This window comes from Triturus cristatus, chromosome 10, assembly GCF_964204655.1.
Source record: "Triturus cristatus chromosome 10, aTriCri1.1, whole genome shotgun sequence".
NCBI lineage: Eukaryota > Metazoa > Chordata > Amphibia > Caudata > Salamandridae > Triturus > Triturus cristatus.
The window spans coordinates 1,000,407,317-1,000,422,961 of record NC_140593.1 but is presented as its reverse complement, the minus strand read 5'-3'; the positions used below and the strand labels follow the sequence as shown (position 1 = coordinate 1,000,422,961).

General features: G+C 41.8%; 1 protein-coding gene across 3 annotated transcripts in view; it reads right to left on the bottom strand.

Annotated features, from left to right (window-relative positions):
• The window catches only part of EPN2 (epsin 2), a 305,236-nt gene that overhangs the window by 111,467 nt on the left and 178,124 nt on the right, over nucleotides 1-15,645 (bottom strand). For all 3 annotated transcript variants that reach the window (XM_085628997.1, XM_085628999.1, XM_085628998.1), the window contains exon 3: nucleotides 10,499-10,611. In XM_085628997.1, coding sequence (XP_085485123.1) covers nucleotides 10,499-10,611 — 113 coding nt within the window. The remainder of the gene's footprint in view (nucleotides 1-10,498; nucleotides 10,612-15,645) is intronic.

Sequence of the window (15,645 nt, the reverse complement as noted above, 5' to 3'; positions counted from 1 at the left end):
AGAGGGAGAGAGGGAGAGAGGGAGAGTGAGAGAGAGAGAGAGAGAGAGAGAGAGAGTGAGTGAGGGAGTGAGGGAGTGAGGGAGTGAGAGAGTGAGAGAGAGAGGGGGAGGGAGGGAGAGAGAGAGACAGAGAGAGAGACAGAGAGAGAGAGACACAGATACATCTTTTTCATATTTACCATGCCTGAAGCTTGGGAGTCACTTGCAAAAACTACAGGAAGAATACCCCAGCACCACGTAGGTGTGCAGGCATTGGTCTCATCAAGCCTGTTGCCATCGGTGCACAAACCTCTTTACCCAGGAAGCGGAGGAGTAGGTGCACAGACTTCTCTCTTTTGCTTCAGTGTGACCTTGACCTCTTCTTGCCCTGACTGGTATCTGTCTCCTGTACCTTTTCCTGTTAGGTGCCCGTTCTGCCCACAGACTTGGTATCTACTCTTTCTTTGTGCTGTCTGTTCTATCTACCCAGTCTGTCCAACTGCTCTTTTTTGCATCCTTTGTTTCTCTTAACTGCCCCTTTTTACATATTTGCTATTCTTACTGCTCCATTTTGCATCTTGGTCTTTTCGGTCAGTTTTCATCCCCTCTACTTGCTCCGCCGATTGCATGGTCTGGTAGGTTAGGGCTCAATGTTTGGGTTCTCTTGGGGAGCTACAACTTTGTTGTCCCATGGATCATCTCCTACCCAGGGCCTAAAGGGCTCCTCATAAGAGGAGAAGGTGGGAGGAGAGAAGGAGAAGAGGAGGAGGTGGGGACGGGGGAGTAAGGGGAGGGAAGGAGGAGGGTGGGGGAGAGGGGAAGAGGAGGGAAGGAGAAGAGTGGGGGAGAGGGGAGGAGGAGGAAAGGGAGGGGGAGGTGAGGGAGGAGGGGCAGGGAGGAGGGGAAGGGTGGAGGGATGGGGAGGAGGTGGGGAGAGGGGTAAGGGAGAGGAGGAGGAAGGGGGAGGGCAGGAGGAGGGAGTGGGGAGGAGGGGGAGGAGAGGGAGGAGGGGGAGGCGGGGAGTGGGAGGGGAAGGGGGAGGAGGAGGAGGAGGAGGGAGAGGAGAGGGGAAGGGGGAGGAGGAGGAGATGGGGAAAAAGGGGGTAGGAGGGAGGAGGAGGAAGTGGTGACAGAGGTGGTGACAGAGGTGGAGACAGGGGTGGGAATGGTGTAGGCATGGTGATTAAATCCCTAACACTTTTTGGACTTGGTGGTGTGGAAGGGTCCTCCTCGAAGTCAACCAGCATTTTTTCCTGGATCCGGATGAGTCCTAGAGTCTAGGTTATTCAAGTATTTTACCTGTGTCTGGGTGGATGAAGAGTTTCTTCTGCATTGTATTCATGACCTCAGAGCTACTCAAAGATATAACCCTCTGTGTGACCTGATGTTGGTGTCCAAAAGAGCTTTAGTGTTTGCTTTGGTGTTAGTCACTGATGTTCTTTCCGCTTTGATTTTGTGTCGGAGTGCTGCTTATCAAAGCCTCAGGGCTATTGTGATGCTCTCACCACAGAGAGTGACCTTACAGTGCATCAATGCAGAGATGGCGATGAAGTTAAGTGCTTGGTCTTCTGCACTGACTTAACATGTGTTGTACCACTGGTTTGACGAAGTCTACCTCCTCCTCGATGTTCGTTAGGAGGGCCTCAGAAGATGGCTACTGGCCTCTCCCCTGTTTGATCCGCCAGAATGCCTGAGGGCCATACTTTGTCCTTCTCCAAAAACATCAGCCATCTCCAAAGAGGCCTGTCTTTTGCATTCTGTGATGGTCCCACCTCCTTTCTATCCGGTACCTTATGTGTTTTGCAGTGAAAGGTGAGGCAGGCTTCACAAAAGTCTCCATACATACTGGGAAGAGAAAGAGGCTACAGTCCATGTGATAGTCAGTTCAGGGGCATTCTGTGTTACACCTAGGGCAGAACTTGAATGTTGTAGTTCCATACCGATTCCATAGGTGCATTCTCAAGACCTCAACAAGGATTCAAGATTAGTTGAGGATGGCAGCCAGATGCCGCAGTACATACATTGATGAGTAACAGTCTGATCACCAGTTCTGAGGCCCCAGCATTGCAGACGGCTAGATTCTAGCAGCAGCATTGTTTTGAAATTCTGCAACTGAGAAGAATCAGTGTGTCATCACGTAGATCCCAGAGCAGCGAGCCCAAACGTTGGTGTCCGTTAGCAGAAGAAAACAATCTGACCTGGAGCCAGTATGCTAATGGACCGTGGACAGGTGATGAGGGGTGGAAGGTATGTTTAATAGGTATTGTAACCCTAAGTTCTTCAAAGAAACATTATTTGCAACGAAGATAGTTAGCTACATAGATGACTAAGCCAACAGACACCATATAATCAGACAAAGAATCAACTTAAGAGCGCTGTGGTCTGGCAAATGCATCACCTACAGATTTGTTTTTCTTTTTTTATTCATACACCTTCGATAACAGTTTGCAAATACAGCTAGGCACAACTGAGTTGTGGCTCATCAGCTCTGTGTAGAAATACTGGCAGGCACTGGACAATGTCCTCTGGCATCTACAGTGGAAAATACAAATATCCCCGCTATAGGCTTACGCTCTACACTAGTCTGCTGCTAAAAAATAAAAAAAACATTTATTCAATTCACTTACTTCTCATTAAATGTGCCAACAAGGACATCCATTCACTCTCATTGACAAATCTGAAAATACACCAAATGTTCATTTTTATTAGAGTATCCACTATCGCCAGGTTGGAGAAACTATTTGGATACATCCTCTAGTCTTAAAATGTCAATGAGGAGTTAGAAGTGAGCTTCATCCAATTCACACAAATTCCATTCCTGCAGTGGGTCACAGTCCATTACGCCTTTGATGCAGGGCACGGGGTCAAGACTGATTTGCATATGGCTGGGTCCAAACTAGAATGGCATGGTGAGCAAAAAAACGATGGATTTAGGCCCAGATCTCTGTACTGGGGTGAATGTATGACATTGTTCTGCATTCTGTCCATCAATAGTTCTTTTTGGAGAAAGAAAGTAGGCAGCAAAAACAGCAGCCCAAATGCAGATATCAAACCAACCATCCAATGGATCTTCCCAACCTGCATAAGCTCCACCTTGATTTAGAACAATGCTGTAGGAGTCTCAATCAAAAAACACTCCATAGTAAAAAAAATGGAGAAATCCATTCGAAACACAGCCACATGAATGGGAGCCGATTTGAGAAAACTGGAAACCAATGCCCTTATTTGGAGGGTCCAGTCGCCTAACTAAATTAGTGAAGCTTAGAAAAAGCAATACTGAACCTAAACCTTTGTGTCTGAAACTAATTTTGATGAGAAATTGTAATTGCGATTGGCATTTATATAGCGCTTACTATCCCTGACGAGGTATCTAAGAGCTTTTCGGCAAGTATGATGCTACTCTGGAACACAAAAAGTATTAGTGATGGGTTAGTTTAAGGAAAATGTGTGTTCATTTGAGCAGTGATAAAGAATGATAATGGAGGGATAGAAAAGAAAAGTGTCAAGAAAGTTTATTTGGAGGTCATAGTAGTAGGAGGAGTTGGGGGGGGGAGGGAGTCTCTAGATGTGGATTAGGGAGAAAAATGTGAGTCTAAGGGAGGATACATAAGGAAATGGTTTAGAAATGCTTGCTTGGGAGATCTGAATAGTAAAATGAGGTTTGAGATGATGTAAGGGGGGATAATGGAAGGAAGAGTCTAAAAAGGGTTATTTGGTAGATCATAGTAGTAGAATGAGGTTTGGGCTGAGTCATAAAGTGGAAGTAGAGGATATATTGAGAGAGGTATAGGGTGAGATATAGGGTGGCGCATTGGAGAGTTTCAAATTGTAAAAATGTTTTACCTTAGGAGTAAACTAATAAATATATAGATATAGAAGTACATAGAAGGTATATATGTATAAAGAAGGTAATATATCGTATATAAAGATTTAGGTTACATTTAATAAGCTAGACTTTCAAGTGTTGCAGTACTTTAAGCTAATTAATTTGTACTTCAATTATGTATTTTTCCTTTCAATAATTCAATGGTGAAGCAACTGTAGATAAAAGTTGATAAAAATGTAGAAATTGTGATAAAAGGAGAACCACAAGCATCTAATCAAATAACTTATATGAAAAACTATGTAGTGTCTTGTATACAAGTTAAGCATAGAATAACATACCCATAAATAATATGCACATTTGTTAAGCAGACCAAAAGAATAGATTATTAACATAATTATTATACACATTTATACAAAGGAACACATCTAGATACATGCATATAATCAAATAAATGTTTATCTACACAGGGATATGCTGTACCTTTATGTACGAGTATGGTGGTTATGTAGGGAAGAGCTAAATCGAGTAGTCTTCTGAAGATAAGACAATTATCAGTGGATATTAGGTTTGGGGGTAATGAGTTCCCTAGTTTGGTTGCTTGAACAGAGAAGGATGTGCCATCAATGTTTTTTTCTTGTATGGTGGGATTCTGAGGTGCGGTGTCAATCTGGAGCAGAGGTTCCATTGTTGAATGTATTTGGTTATTCTACTCCTGATGAAGAGCGGTCCTGTTCATGTATTGCTTTGTGGTTGATATAAAGCAGCATGAATGTGGATCTTCTGGCAACCGGTAACCAATGTAGGGCCCTCAAGGCAGGGGAGAAGCGGCCTTGTGGTATAACATGTAGGAGTAGTCTGGCAGCAGAGTTCTAAATCCACTGTAGTCTTTTTATAGTTGATAAAGATGATCTATGGTAGAGGTCATTGGCGAAAATCACGTTTAGACAGTACAAGAGCCTGGACCTTGTGTAGAAATACCAGGCAGGGGGGGGGAGGGGGGGAGATGGCTCGGAGAGTTTTCATAGTAATGAAGCTTGATCTTGCTAAATTGTCCACTTGGGAATTCATCGATAGTTTGGCGTCCATGATGAGTCAAAGGTTTGTTACTTCCTTAAATACTTTATGCAGTGTTTCCAGATCGTGAGGCGGCAACTGGATCATAATTTTCCAATCGTCACATGGGAGCATTTCCATTTTGGAAGCATTCAATTTGAGATGGCTCAATGTTATCTAGTGATCAACAGCTCTGAGGCAACTGAAAATGTGCGAGTTTCTAATGTCTTTGGGACTTTCCAGTTTAAGGAGTATTTCTATTTCATCTGCATAGTTATAGCATGAGAGGTGAAAATCATTGACCATGGCACCATGAGCCTCTAACTACCGAAGCAAAAAGTGAGGGACTATTCCTTCTAGATCAGCTTGCCTGAATTAAAATATTCAAGTCTAGACCACACTTATCTTTAGGATCCCTGAAACCTACTAGTATAAGGTAAGCAACATAGAAGCAATAATCACTACTTGGAAAGCCTATAGGAGACACTGCAGGGTGCATATCATGAAAGCTAAATTTCCTGCAATTCTAAGAATTATCCTAAGCAATAAGAATTCCGCTACAATAATATTTATAGGTGCAGCCCTAAGATGGAAAATAAAATAGATGTTCATTTTTCATAAAAAAGCTGAAATGGGTAAATGAAAATTACTAACTATTTGCAACTTACAACGGTCAATTAGCAACCAATGGTTTGAAAGTACGATAGCACTACTTAAATACTTTTATGGTATTTGTATAGAGTAGACCTAGCTACAGCGGTAATGCAGCACTATGTGAAATAGTAATAAATCAACAAGTAGTAAACTGGAACTGGAAGGGAAAGAAAACCAGAATTAGCTATTGAGGTGAATTCTGAACAAATTCATATTTTCTTTTTCCTGGAAGGGCAGTAAGTTAGGCTGAGACTTTAGTTCATCCAGTTTGAGGTTTCAGAGTCTTATTGGAATGGTTTGCTACTTTAGGATTTTTTGCTTTAAGAATACCCAGAAGAAGGCAATGTTCTATCAAATAAGCCTCTATATTTTTAAGAGGTAAGGTCTGCACTTCAGAAAAATAGGGTGCCAAGATGGAGGGCTCTGTTAATGATACATGCCGTCTGAACTGGCTTCTAGCGGTAGCCAGCGGAGGTCTTTCACTTAGGACGTAATGGATCTGATTTCTTATTAACTTTGATAAGGCGAGCAGTTGTGTGGAGGATAACCCTGGATGGAGCAACAGTCAATTTAGGAATGCCAAAAGAGCATTTCCACAGTCAAAATGGCAAACACCAATGCTTGCACACAAGTCAGGGGCTTCGTTTTTCCTGATGAAAGGAGTTCAAATTAGGCTGTTTTGTACACTTTGAAGACCTTATGATTTAAGGTTAGATTTTAGTTAATGTAGCACAGAGATTTGAATAACAGGACCAGGGAGTTGGTGATGTGATGGGTTCTGAGAGTATTCTAACCATTGCTTTTAACAGAGGGCGTACGTTTCCGACGTGAGGAAAAAAAGACAGTTTTTGTAAAGGTTAGGTGTAAAGTGATGGAGGCCATGCAAGGTGTTATTTATTCGGATTTTAGGCTTAGACTATGATGCATTTGAAACTGTGAGGTACAGTTGAGTGCCTATGCACTGAAGATAGCAATTCCTATCTTATATCATTGGTCTTTGAGGTTACATGCACAAAGGGTTGAAAATTCCAAATAGAAAGGACTGAGCCCTGAGCTACACTATAGTCGGTTAGCAGGGACGGAGAACTAAAAGAGTCCATTTCGATAAACGAAAAACTAGAGGAGGAAGGAAAAGAACCATTGCAGCAAGTGACAAAGTCCCCGTTGACTATGAGCAGTTATGATGACGATTTCCATTTATATGATACACACTGCCCTCAATAATACCTATGCATGCATCCAAAAGAACAGGTCAAGTAACTGAAGTTCCACTGGTGTAGGGCTCACCTTTTTCTTTGTATTTTAATAAGCACATGACATGCTAACTCGAGGCTTATCACAATGCAGCCGGATTTGTGCACGAGTTACAACCGTGTTGCATTATCAAAAAGATTACAAAAAGCTAGTCTGAGGGCTGAATAGGTACAGTGCACAGAATATCGTGCAAGTAGGCTCTACAACTTGAGGACAAACCTGTTGGTATAACAGGAGAAAATAGCAACAATTTTACTAAGCAAAACACAATTAAAAAAATGCAAAAGGAAATGTACATAAACATGCTCTCCTAATATTATTAAGGAATGTAATTTCATATTTTGCAGGTGAGCTACTCTCATCACAGGTTGTCCTGAAGACTGTACAGGCATCTTGGTCAGACATACTAGAGAGGTTTTGTAGTGGAAAATAGGATCATGCCATACTAAAGGGATATCAGGCCAGTAGCCTGGAAGTCCTTGTTCTGGTAACCTATGATTCCCCCACTCTGAGTCTCTCTGCAAGGTTCTTGTAGACTGTTCTGTATGTTAACAACTAGGTACCCCCTACTCTAAGGGCCAACGTTTAGGTATTTATTAGAAAGGAAGGATCTCTATTTAAACTACCTACATATCCTGGTTTGCCAAATTAATTTCCACAATGCCCATGATTTATTTGGAAACCAAGTAAGGCAGTACTTAATTTGAGCTGGTGGTTGCAGATGGGGCCCACCGGCACTCATTTTTGGAGACTACTACTTATTTTTCTTCAACAGTCAATCATCCAGAGCAAGAGAGAACCCCCCCCCCCCATTAATGTGGGGGAGGAAGTAAAAGACAAAAAAACAGTGACAAAGGTAGAAAGCAACAATCAAAGTGAACCTGCATGTGTGAGAAAAAGAAGTATGGCGAGTCTGGTAGTGGATTAAAGAGGAATGAGGTGGAATCAAGACTATGCATACTTGGTATTCAGCAACTCGACCTTCGATAGCACTGGAAGCGGGCATCTGAGCAAAACTTTGGGCCCAAGCACTTATTCTTTTTTTAATTTAAGAACTGTAGTTTGGTGTAACACCATATCTACTTTAAAATGCACCACACCGGTCTTTCAAAATTACTGTTTTCAACTTCATATTCTTGTGTCAGTGCACTGAGCAAAAACTGGACTTGTGAGAAACAAGTGTGCATTTCCATGTTGCAATCCAATTGTGACTAGATCTGCTGTTCTCAGCAATCTCATACCACAACACTAGTAGCTCATTTTCTTGTCTACGCTAGACATACTTTGTATACTATACGCAGGTGGCGTTAAACTGGAACAACAGAAACTGGACAGCAGTAGACAATGTGTGATGTGATACCTAGCAATGTAGCAGTGAGTCATAGGATAACACAGTAAAGTGACTATCGCCAACCAGTATATACTCTAATAAAAGGGAAGCTGTGATTTGCAGGTCTAGGGTCCTGTGCTTCGCCACAGAGTTCTTTCGCAGTTTGAGATGATTGAGGATCCTACCATTACATGTTCCACTTTGCTATACAGTACTGGAACAAGATGGTGGCACTCGCTGTTCTGCACTTCTCACTGCTGTGACAACCTTTGCACACCACAGTACCGCTCTGCAAAACTTGTAATTAGCCCAAATGAGCAGGCAATCTTTTCAAGGCAGGAGAATGGGTGACATTCTGTTGATCCATGTATGCAATGGAGCTATGGTAATCATTTGCAAGGTTTGCGCAAAGGAGACTCTTGGAGTATATTTGACTAGATCAGGACTTCATAAGTATATGAAAAGCAAGCCCACAAGGTGGTCTCACTTGACTCAGGTTGCCCCACTCCCCTCTCTCAATCACTATCTGGGTAGGAGTCACCCTAAGCTTCGGCACAATATGGCAGAATCTGACCGTTTGTGCAGCGCTCCACTGCTTTGTGTCTGCACAGCTTGGCAGGGTCAAACGCAATTTTTCTCTGAACCCAGTTTGCACGGACATTCCTGAAAAGGGAGGTTTACTATTTCATTTTTCCCCAACCTCTTCCATCAACAGATTCTTTACATTTCCATGGCATCTCAACAAAGGTATTTCTTAACTATTTAGTTGTGGTGACATTCCCCTCTGCAACACAGGGCCAACGCACCGTCATCTCTCTGAATTGGCTTCAGCAGAAAAGTGTGTTTGGTCTTCAGCTGCCATGCAGCAGGCTCACCAGGCCTTTGTCCTTACATTTTTGTTTCATAGGGGTTTGGCAAACAGACTGGTCAGTAGGGACACTTGTACAGAGCATTCATGTTGCGTGTCTTGGGATGTCGTTTCACAATCTCAGAGCAGGCTTTGCAAAACTGAAAAGCTTTGCAAAAGTGAAAATCTTCACAATGTTCATCACATGCTTGGATATCTCTGGCAACGAAGCAGCAATTGCAGGATGCTTCCGAATCGAAAGCCTCAAACACTTCCTGACAGTTTAACACATTGGCAACCATTACTCAGAAATTCAGAGCTCGCCTTCTCTAATGGGCAGAATGGAACACTGACTGTCTTGGGGAAAAGAACATATTTTCTTGCGGTCTCCAAAAACATCTTGCTGCCTCCACTGATCCTGTTCTCTCCTGGGCTGATCCACTGTACCTTTGCATATATGTGGGAGGTAACCAAAATATAAAACAACTCGGCAATACCCGTCCAAGGGGCACGTAAAAAGAAACCGCTCAGATTTTCAAGGTGTTGGAAGCTAAGGGAAAACACCTACACACAGTTTCAGCTGTGGCAAGAGAGGGAAATGGCGTTTTGCTATATTAGACAGGACTCCTTTTGGTTGTCTCCAGCCGTTTGGCTGTTATTATAGCAACCCAGCAATGCATTAATTCTGAATGACAACTTCAAAACAGACTGATGATTTACCAAGCGTTGATTTAATAATTGCTTTCACATACCCTGCCCTAATTCTTTAACCTACAGGGCAAAAATATAAAACAAAAATCATTAACCTACAGATACAATTACATACTACACTTCTGAAAGAAAGGAACAGTATTACTAACGCTTGAGGATGGCAGCAAAAATAATTTACTCTTCTCTGAGAGTAGAAGTTTCTCCAAGATCAGCCAAACAGGCCAAAAGACATGTCCTGTGGGAGGCGAGAAACGATCACCTTCTTGGTTGTGAAGTTCATGTTAATCATCACACAAAAAACTTGGGAACTGCAAAACACAGGTACTTGAAGACTGGGCCAGCACTTTTAATACCTTCAGAGTAACTGAGAAAACACAGGTTAACCAGCACTAGTTCAAATGCAAAAAAAATACAGTCCATCTCCAGAGAGCAACTGCATAAATACTCGCCACAAGAAATATCACCACTGGCTTACAAGGACAAACAGACACTGCTGTAAAGTGCACTATTAAGGCCCAAGTTGTTTTATTTTAAATGTGTTGCGGTGGTGGGATTGGGTCACTGCATCCCCTCATTGATTTGTGAACTGAAATTCCAGATGGGTATTTAATCTTCCCGTCTTTCAAAAATTACATCCCGCCTCTAAATGTCATTCGACGATGACTTAATTTGCAGCAATATAGTCACAAAAACACTCCACCCCCCCGAAAGATGGTCAGATATACCCAGAAGTATGTGGAAGATACATTAAACGCTCGAATTGTAGCTTGTGTTGTGTACGGGAGTGATATAACAAGTAATATAACACAATAATAGATAAATAGTAGTTATGTGAAAAACTGACCTGCTCAGCAGCTTCTCGACTCATTGCTAATGCGAGCTGTAGCTGGAGTTCTTCCTCACCACTTGTCTGAGGACGCGCCTGCTCCAATTCTGAAGAAACTCCCGGGGAGGTAGCTATTGAAGGTAAAAACATAAAGTCTTGCAATTAATTGAAATAAAAGCTATTGGTCTTAAAATATAGTGCACTTCGAGAAGGTTAACCACATAAGGAGAGGGCTATATAAAGTTACTCAAACTACTGATCTTGTAATACAATCACCCAGCAGTCATATTCAACACAAATACAGATTAAACAGAAATTGCAAACATCATTAATGAAAATAAAGTGGAAAAACGAAGACTGAGTCATGCACAAAGGCAGGAAGTGTTACCAATCTCGAAGTTTATTTTTAGGCTACTATCTCCGAAAATGTCATTTACATCTTGCAATTAAAATGGGCAACCTGAGTAGAGAGAGCAGAGCTCAAATGTGACATTCAATTATTGAAAAATATTAAGTGGCAAACTGAAAGAATATATATTTTCGGAAATTGTGCAACACATTTTACAATTTTCTTGAAAATATTAAAAAAAAAAAAAAATCACAAAATAGACGTGTTTTTCTGGTTATGGGAAATATCAACAGAAAATTAGGACCGTGTTTCCATAGGAAATCTGAAAATTGTATTTTGAATAACTTTGGCGCCGGTTGACGAATCCTCGCGAATTTTTCAAAATAGGTGGGGTGCTCCGCTCCGCTCCTACCCTGAAAGTCTCGGGGTGATTAGTCAAGCGGGGGCCGAGAAAAAAGGGGGGTCCCAAAACGCGTTTTCCCCATGCATTTTTCCATAGGGACCTTTAGTCCAAGGTACAGCCCGAACGGCTGAACAGAATTATTTGAAATTTGGCAAAGAGAAAGTCCACAGGTCAGGGATGTGCCTTTTGAATATCTGGAGTCAATCTGTTCAGTAGTTCCTGAGAAAATTTCAGTTAAAAGTACATATATATCTATAGGCGCGCACAGTGCGTGTACGGTAAGCATACCGTACGCGCACGCTGACGTGCACGAGCGTAATTCTGATTGGTGGTTACATGACAGTAAACATTCCAGTCGGTCGAAATCAGGAAGTGTCGGCCGCCATTTTGTCTCTCGGAGTCTGAGGCAGTGAAAAACAAAGGTGGAGAATGTGAAAAGGGGGCAGGGTGGACAGTTCCTGACCCCCTAGCATTTGTCAGGGGGGGGTCACTGAAGGACCCCCTAGGATGAATTTTTTTAAAAAAAAATTCTCGAAAAAGCGCGGGGTGCGCGTGCGCGCACGGCACGCACAACCCATCGTGGGTCCTCGGTGCGCGAAGCGCACCGAGCGCCCACAGCGCGCGCACGGTGAAGAACCTGGAAAAAAAAAATATTAATAAATACATAACTTAGCATTTAAAAAACCTTGCAAATTCACTTAACAAACCATAGGTTTCACACACGTTACAGTTAGGAATTAGCATTTAAAAAACCTTGCAAATTCACTTAAAAAACCATAGGTTTCACACATGTTATAGTTAGCTGGACATTTCCCTCGTAAAAAACCAATGAAATTCCCCCGTTATAGTTAGTGCAGGCAACTATAACTCACGCGACCGCAATCCTCTGCTGATGACGTCAGATATTACATCACTGTATTTAGACACCTATTTACCCATGTCTTCTTCCATTAATCTTTAGCTATACATATTTTACAAATATTTATTTTTCAGAAAGACACATATTTAATCAGTGATGTAATATCTGACGTCATCAGCAGAGGATTGCGGTCGCGTGAGTTATAGTTGCCTGCACTAACTATAACGGGGGAATTTCATTGTTTTTTTACGAGGGAAATGTCCAGCTAACTATAACATGTGTGAAACCTATGGTTTTTTTAAGTGAATATATATATATATATATATATATATATATATATATATATATATATATATATATATATATATATATATATATATATATTACCTACTGGCAGTCGCCAGTAGGTAGTTATAGTTAGGACCTATTTTCCATAGGAAATCCGCAACATTCTATTTGGAATAACGTTGGCGCCGATTGACGAATCTTCGCGAAATCTTCCAAACTTTCGGCCAGCTCCGGTCCGCTCCTATCCTGAAAATTTCACAGTGATTCGTCAAGCGGGGGCCGAGAAAAAAGGGGGGTCCCAAAACGCGTTTTCCCCATGCATTTTCCCATAGGACCTTTTGACGCAGCTACAGCCCAAACCGCTGAACGGAATTACACCAAATTTGGCAAAGAGGTAGTCCTCAGTTCAGACCCGTGCCTTTTGCTTAAATGGTGTAAATCCGTTCAGTAGTTCCTGAGAAAAGTAGAGTTACATAGATGTATATATCTGGGCGGAGCCTAACCACACATCTCATCGTGAGATCTGATTGGCTGTCAGTACTTCATCCAAGAAGTGTTGGCAGCCATCTTGGGACCAATATACATGGTAGCACCTCATTAAAATGCATTGCAGTTAATAGAAGGTTTTAAGACTTTAGTTACATTATAAATCATTTGTTGATGGTACCATACCCATTTTAGGAATTGTGGTGTGCTCTAAGGTGATTTTACCATGTGAAAAAGCCTTCTGCTGTGATGTGATATAAATCATGTTTGAGAGAAAACTATTTTCTCATGCTTTTCCCACAGAGGTTTGGAAGGTGATCTACAAGCTAAACTGAGAGCATATTTTCTGTAAATTCACATTATCTTTCTCAGTCATGTGAGAATGAAGTCTGACATTCTCAGTAAAACATGTACATCCAACAAGGGCAGAGACGGTCAGTTGATTCCTTTGTGTTCTACTGCAGCTTCCCAGAGTGTTCTAAAGAACAACTAGAGCGCTAACAGTCTTACTTATGACAAAAGTATGGCACACCTAAAGCCATCTTGATTGGAATAAAGTGGTAACACTTAAAACATTTAATTTACAAAGGAACAAAATGAGGGGGTTCATTTTGCCATAAACATTATGATTAGTGCTGCAGAAAGAAAAATGAGGGCACATTTTGACTTCTCAAATCCTCTTCAATTTCATAAAAAAATTCTGACATGCAGCCTGAAACATGCACTTTGAATACCAGCAGCAGACTTCCCTGGTGAGCAGTAGCTTTACTACAGTGATCTAATGAGCAACTAGAGTGCTAACATTCAGAATTTATGGCAAATATGTGACACATCTGAATGCCTTCTTGATGGAACCAAAGTAAAAAACTGAAAGTATTTCCTACTGAGGAGACTGCAGTAAATGAGGAAATTAGGAAACTTCATAACAAATAAATCTCCCAAGATGGCCACCAGAGACAAAAGAGCCCAAATGTAGCACAAATATCACCCAGATGTAGCCCAAGTATAGCCCAATGACAGAATGTCCCAGAGTGTTCTTAAGAACAACTAGAGCGCTTACTGTCTTACTTATGACAAAAGTATGGCACACCTGAAGCCATCTTGATTGGAATAAACTGGCAACACTTAAATCATGTAATTTAAAAAGGAACACAATGAGGGGGTTCATTTTGCCACAGAAATTATGATTAGTGCTGAAGAAAGAAAAATTAGGGCACATTTTGAGTGACTTCTCAAATCCTCTTCTATTTCATTAAAAAATTCTGATATGCAGACAAACATGCACTTTTAATACCAGCAGCAGACTTCCGTGGTGAGCAGTAGCTTTACTGTAGCTGAGGAGACTGCAGTAAATGAGGACATTAGGAAACTTCATAACAAATAAATCTCCCAAGATGGCCACCAGAGACAAAAGTGCCCAAATGCACCACAAATATCACCCAGATGTAGCCCACATGTAGCCCAATGACAGAAGTGTGCAAAACACTTATTTTTTGTGTATTTGCAGTTTTATAAAGTGCAGACTTGTCAGGTATTGGAGTGCTTTACATGAGCATTGGTTACATCACACAAGATCAAATTCATTTTGGTTGTAGACATGGGGAGATTAAGTGATTTGACCAGAATCACAGAATGTTGAGCTGAAGCAGAAACTCCAACCTGGTTCCCCATTTGCAAAGTCTGCAGCTCTGGAAGTAACACCACATCCTCTCCCCTAAGTGCAACATTTAATCAAGTGGTCAACTGGATAAAAAAACAAAGATTACAAATAATTTAAAAGTTCTTTGTCGCTATTTGAAAACTCAGAAAATATGTCCTCATTTTAGTTTTTTAGAGCACCAACCATAATTTTGATGCAAATATGACCCTCTCATATGTGTAATTTCTAAAGGAAATGCTCTAGGTATTACAGTTTTGATTACATCAAGATGACGTCAGGCGTTCCACACTTTTGTAATAAATATAGACTGTTAGCAATCTAGTTGTTCATTGGGATACTGTTGAGAGGCAGAGGCCAGGGGCACGGACTCTGAAAACTGAGGACAGGTAGGAGAGTGCAGAGGCAACAATTTGACCACACTGGGCAGGCAGGAAGGGCAGTGGCAGCACAACAGACTATGGAGGGCAGTGGAAAGGGAGGCAGGGGCAACAAACCAACAATACGGGACTGGCAAGAGAGGCTGTGGCAATATAACAGACCATTGTGGGCAGAAGGAAGAGGCAGTGGTAGTACAACCATACATGCCAACAGACCCGTTTCAGCCAGGAAACGTCCAATGTTTTTAAGCTCAAATGGGCTTTATTTGATCTGTCTCCTGTCTACAATCTCCTCTTTTTCAATGTAACTCAAAGGGGAAAATCAATACCCCAGTTTTTCTTCAAAATCTCCCTCTTACCAAGTTCAAAATGTTCGCAAGTATGGTACATTGGATCATGGTAGGCAGGAGGAATTGGGGTAGGGACATGGACTTGGATGACAGAGGACAGGAGGGACATTGAGAGGTGCACCAAACTGACCCTACAGGGCAGGCATCAGGGTTTGCAGCAGCACAATACACCACACAGGACATGCGGGACGGGAGTGCAGCACAACAATCCATAGAAAGCAATAGGGAGGGGACAGGACCATGCACATGGACAACAGAGAACAGAGGGGAAAGAGGCAATGGTAGCTAGCTGACCATAATGGACAGACAGGAGAGAAAGCTGCAGCATAACAGACCATAAAGGGCAGGAGGGACGGATCAGGGGCATTACAATGGAACAGACAAGCCAGGAGG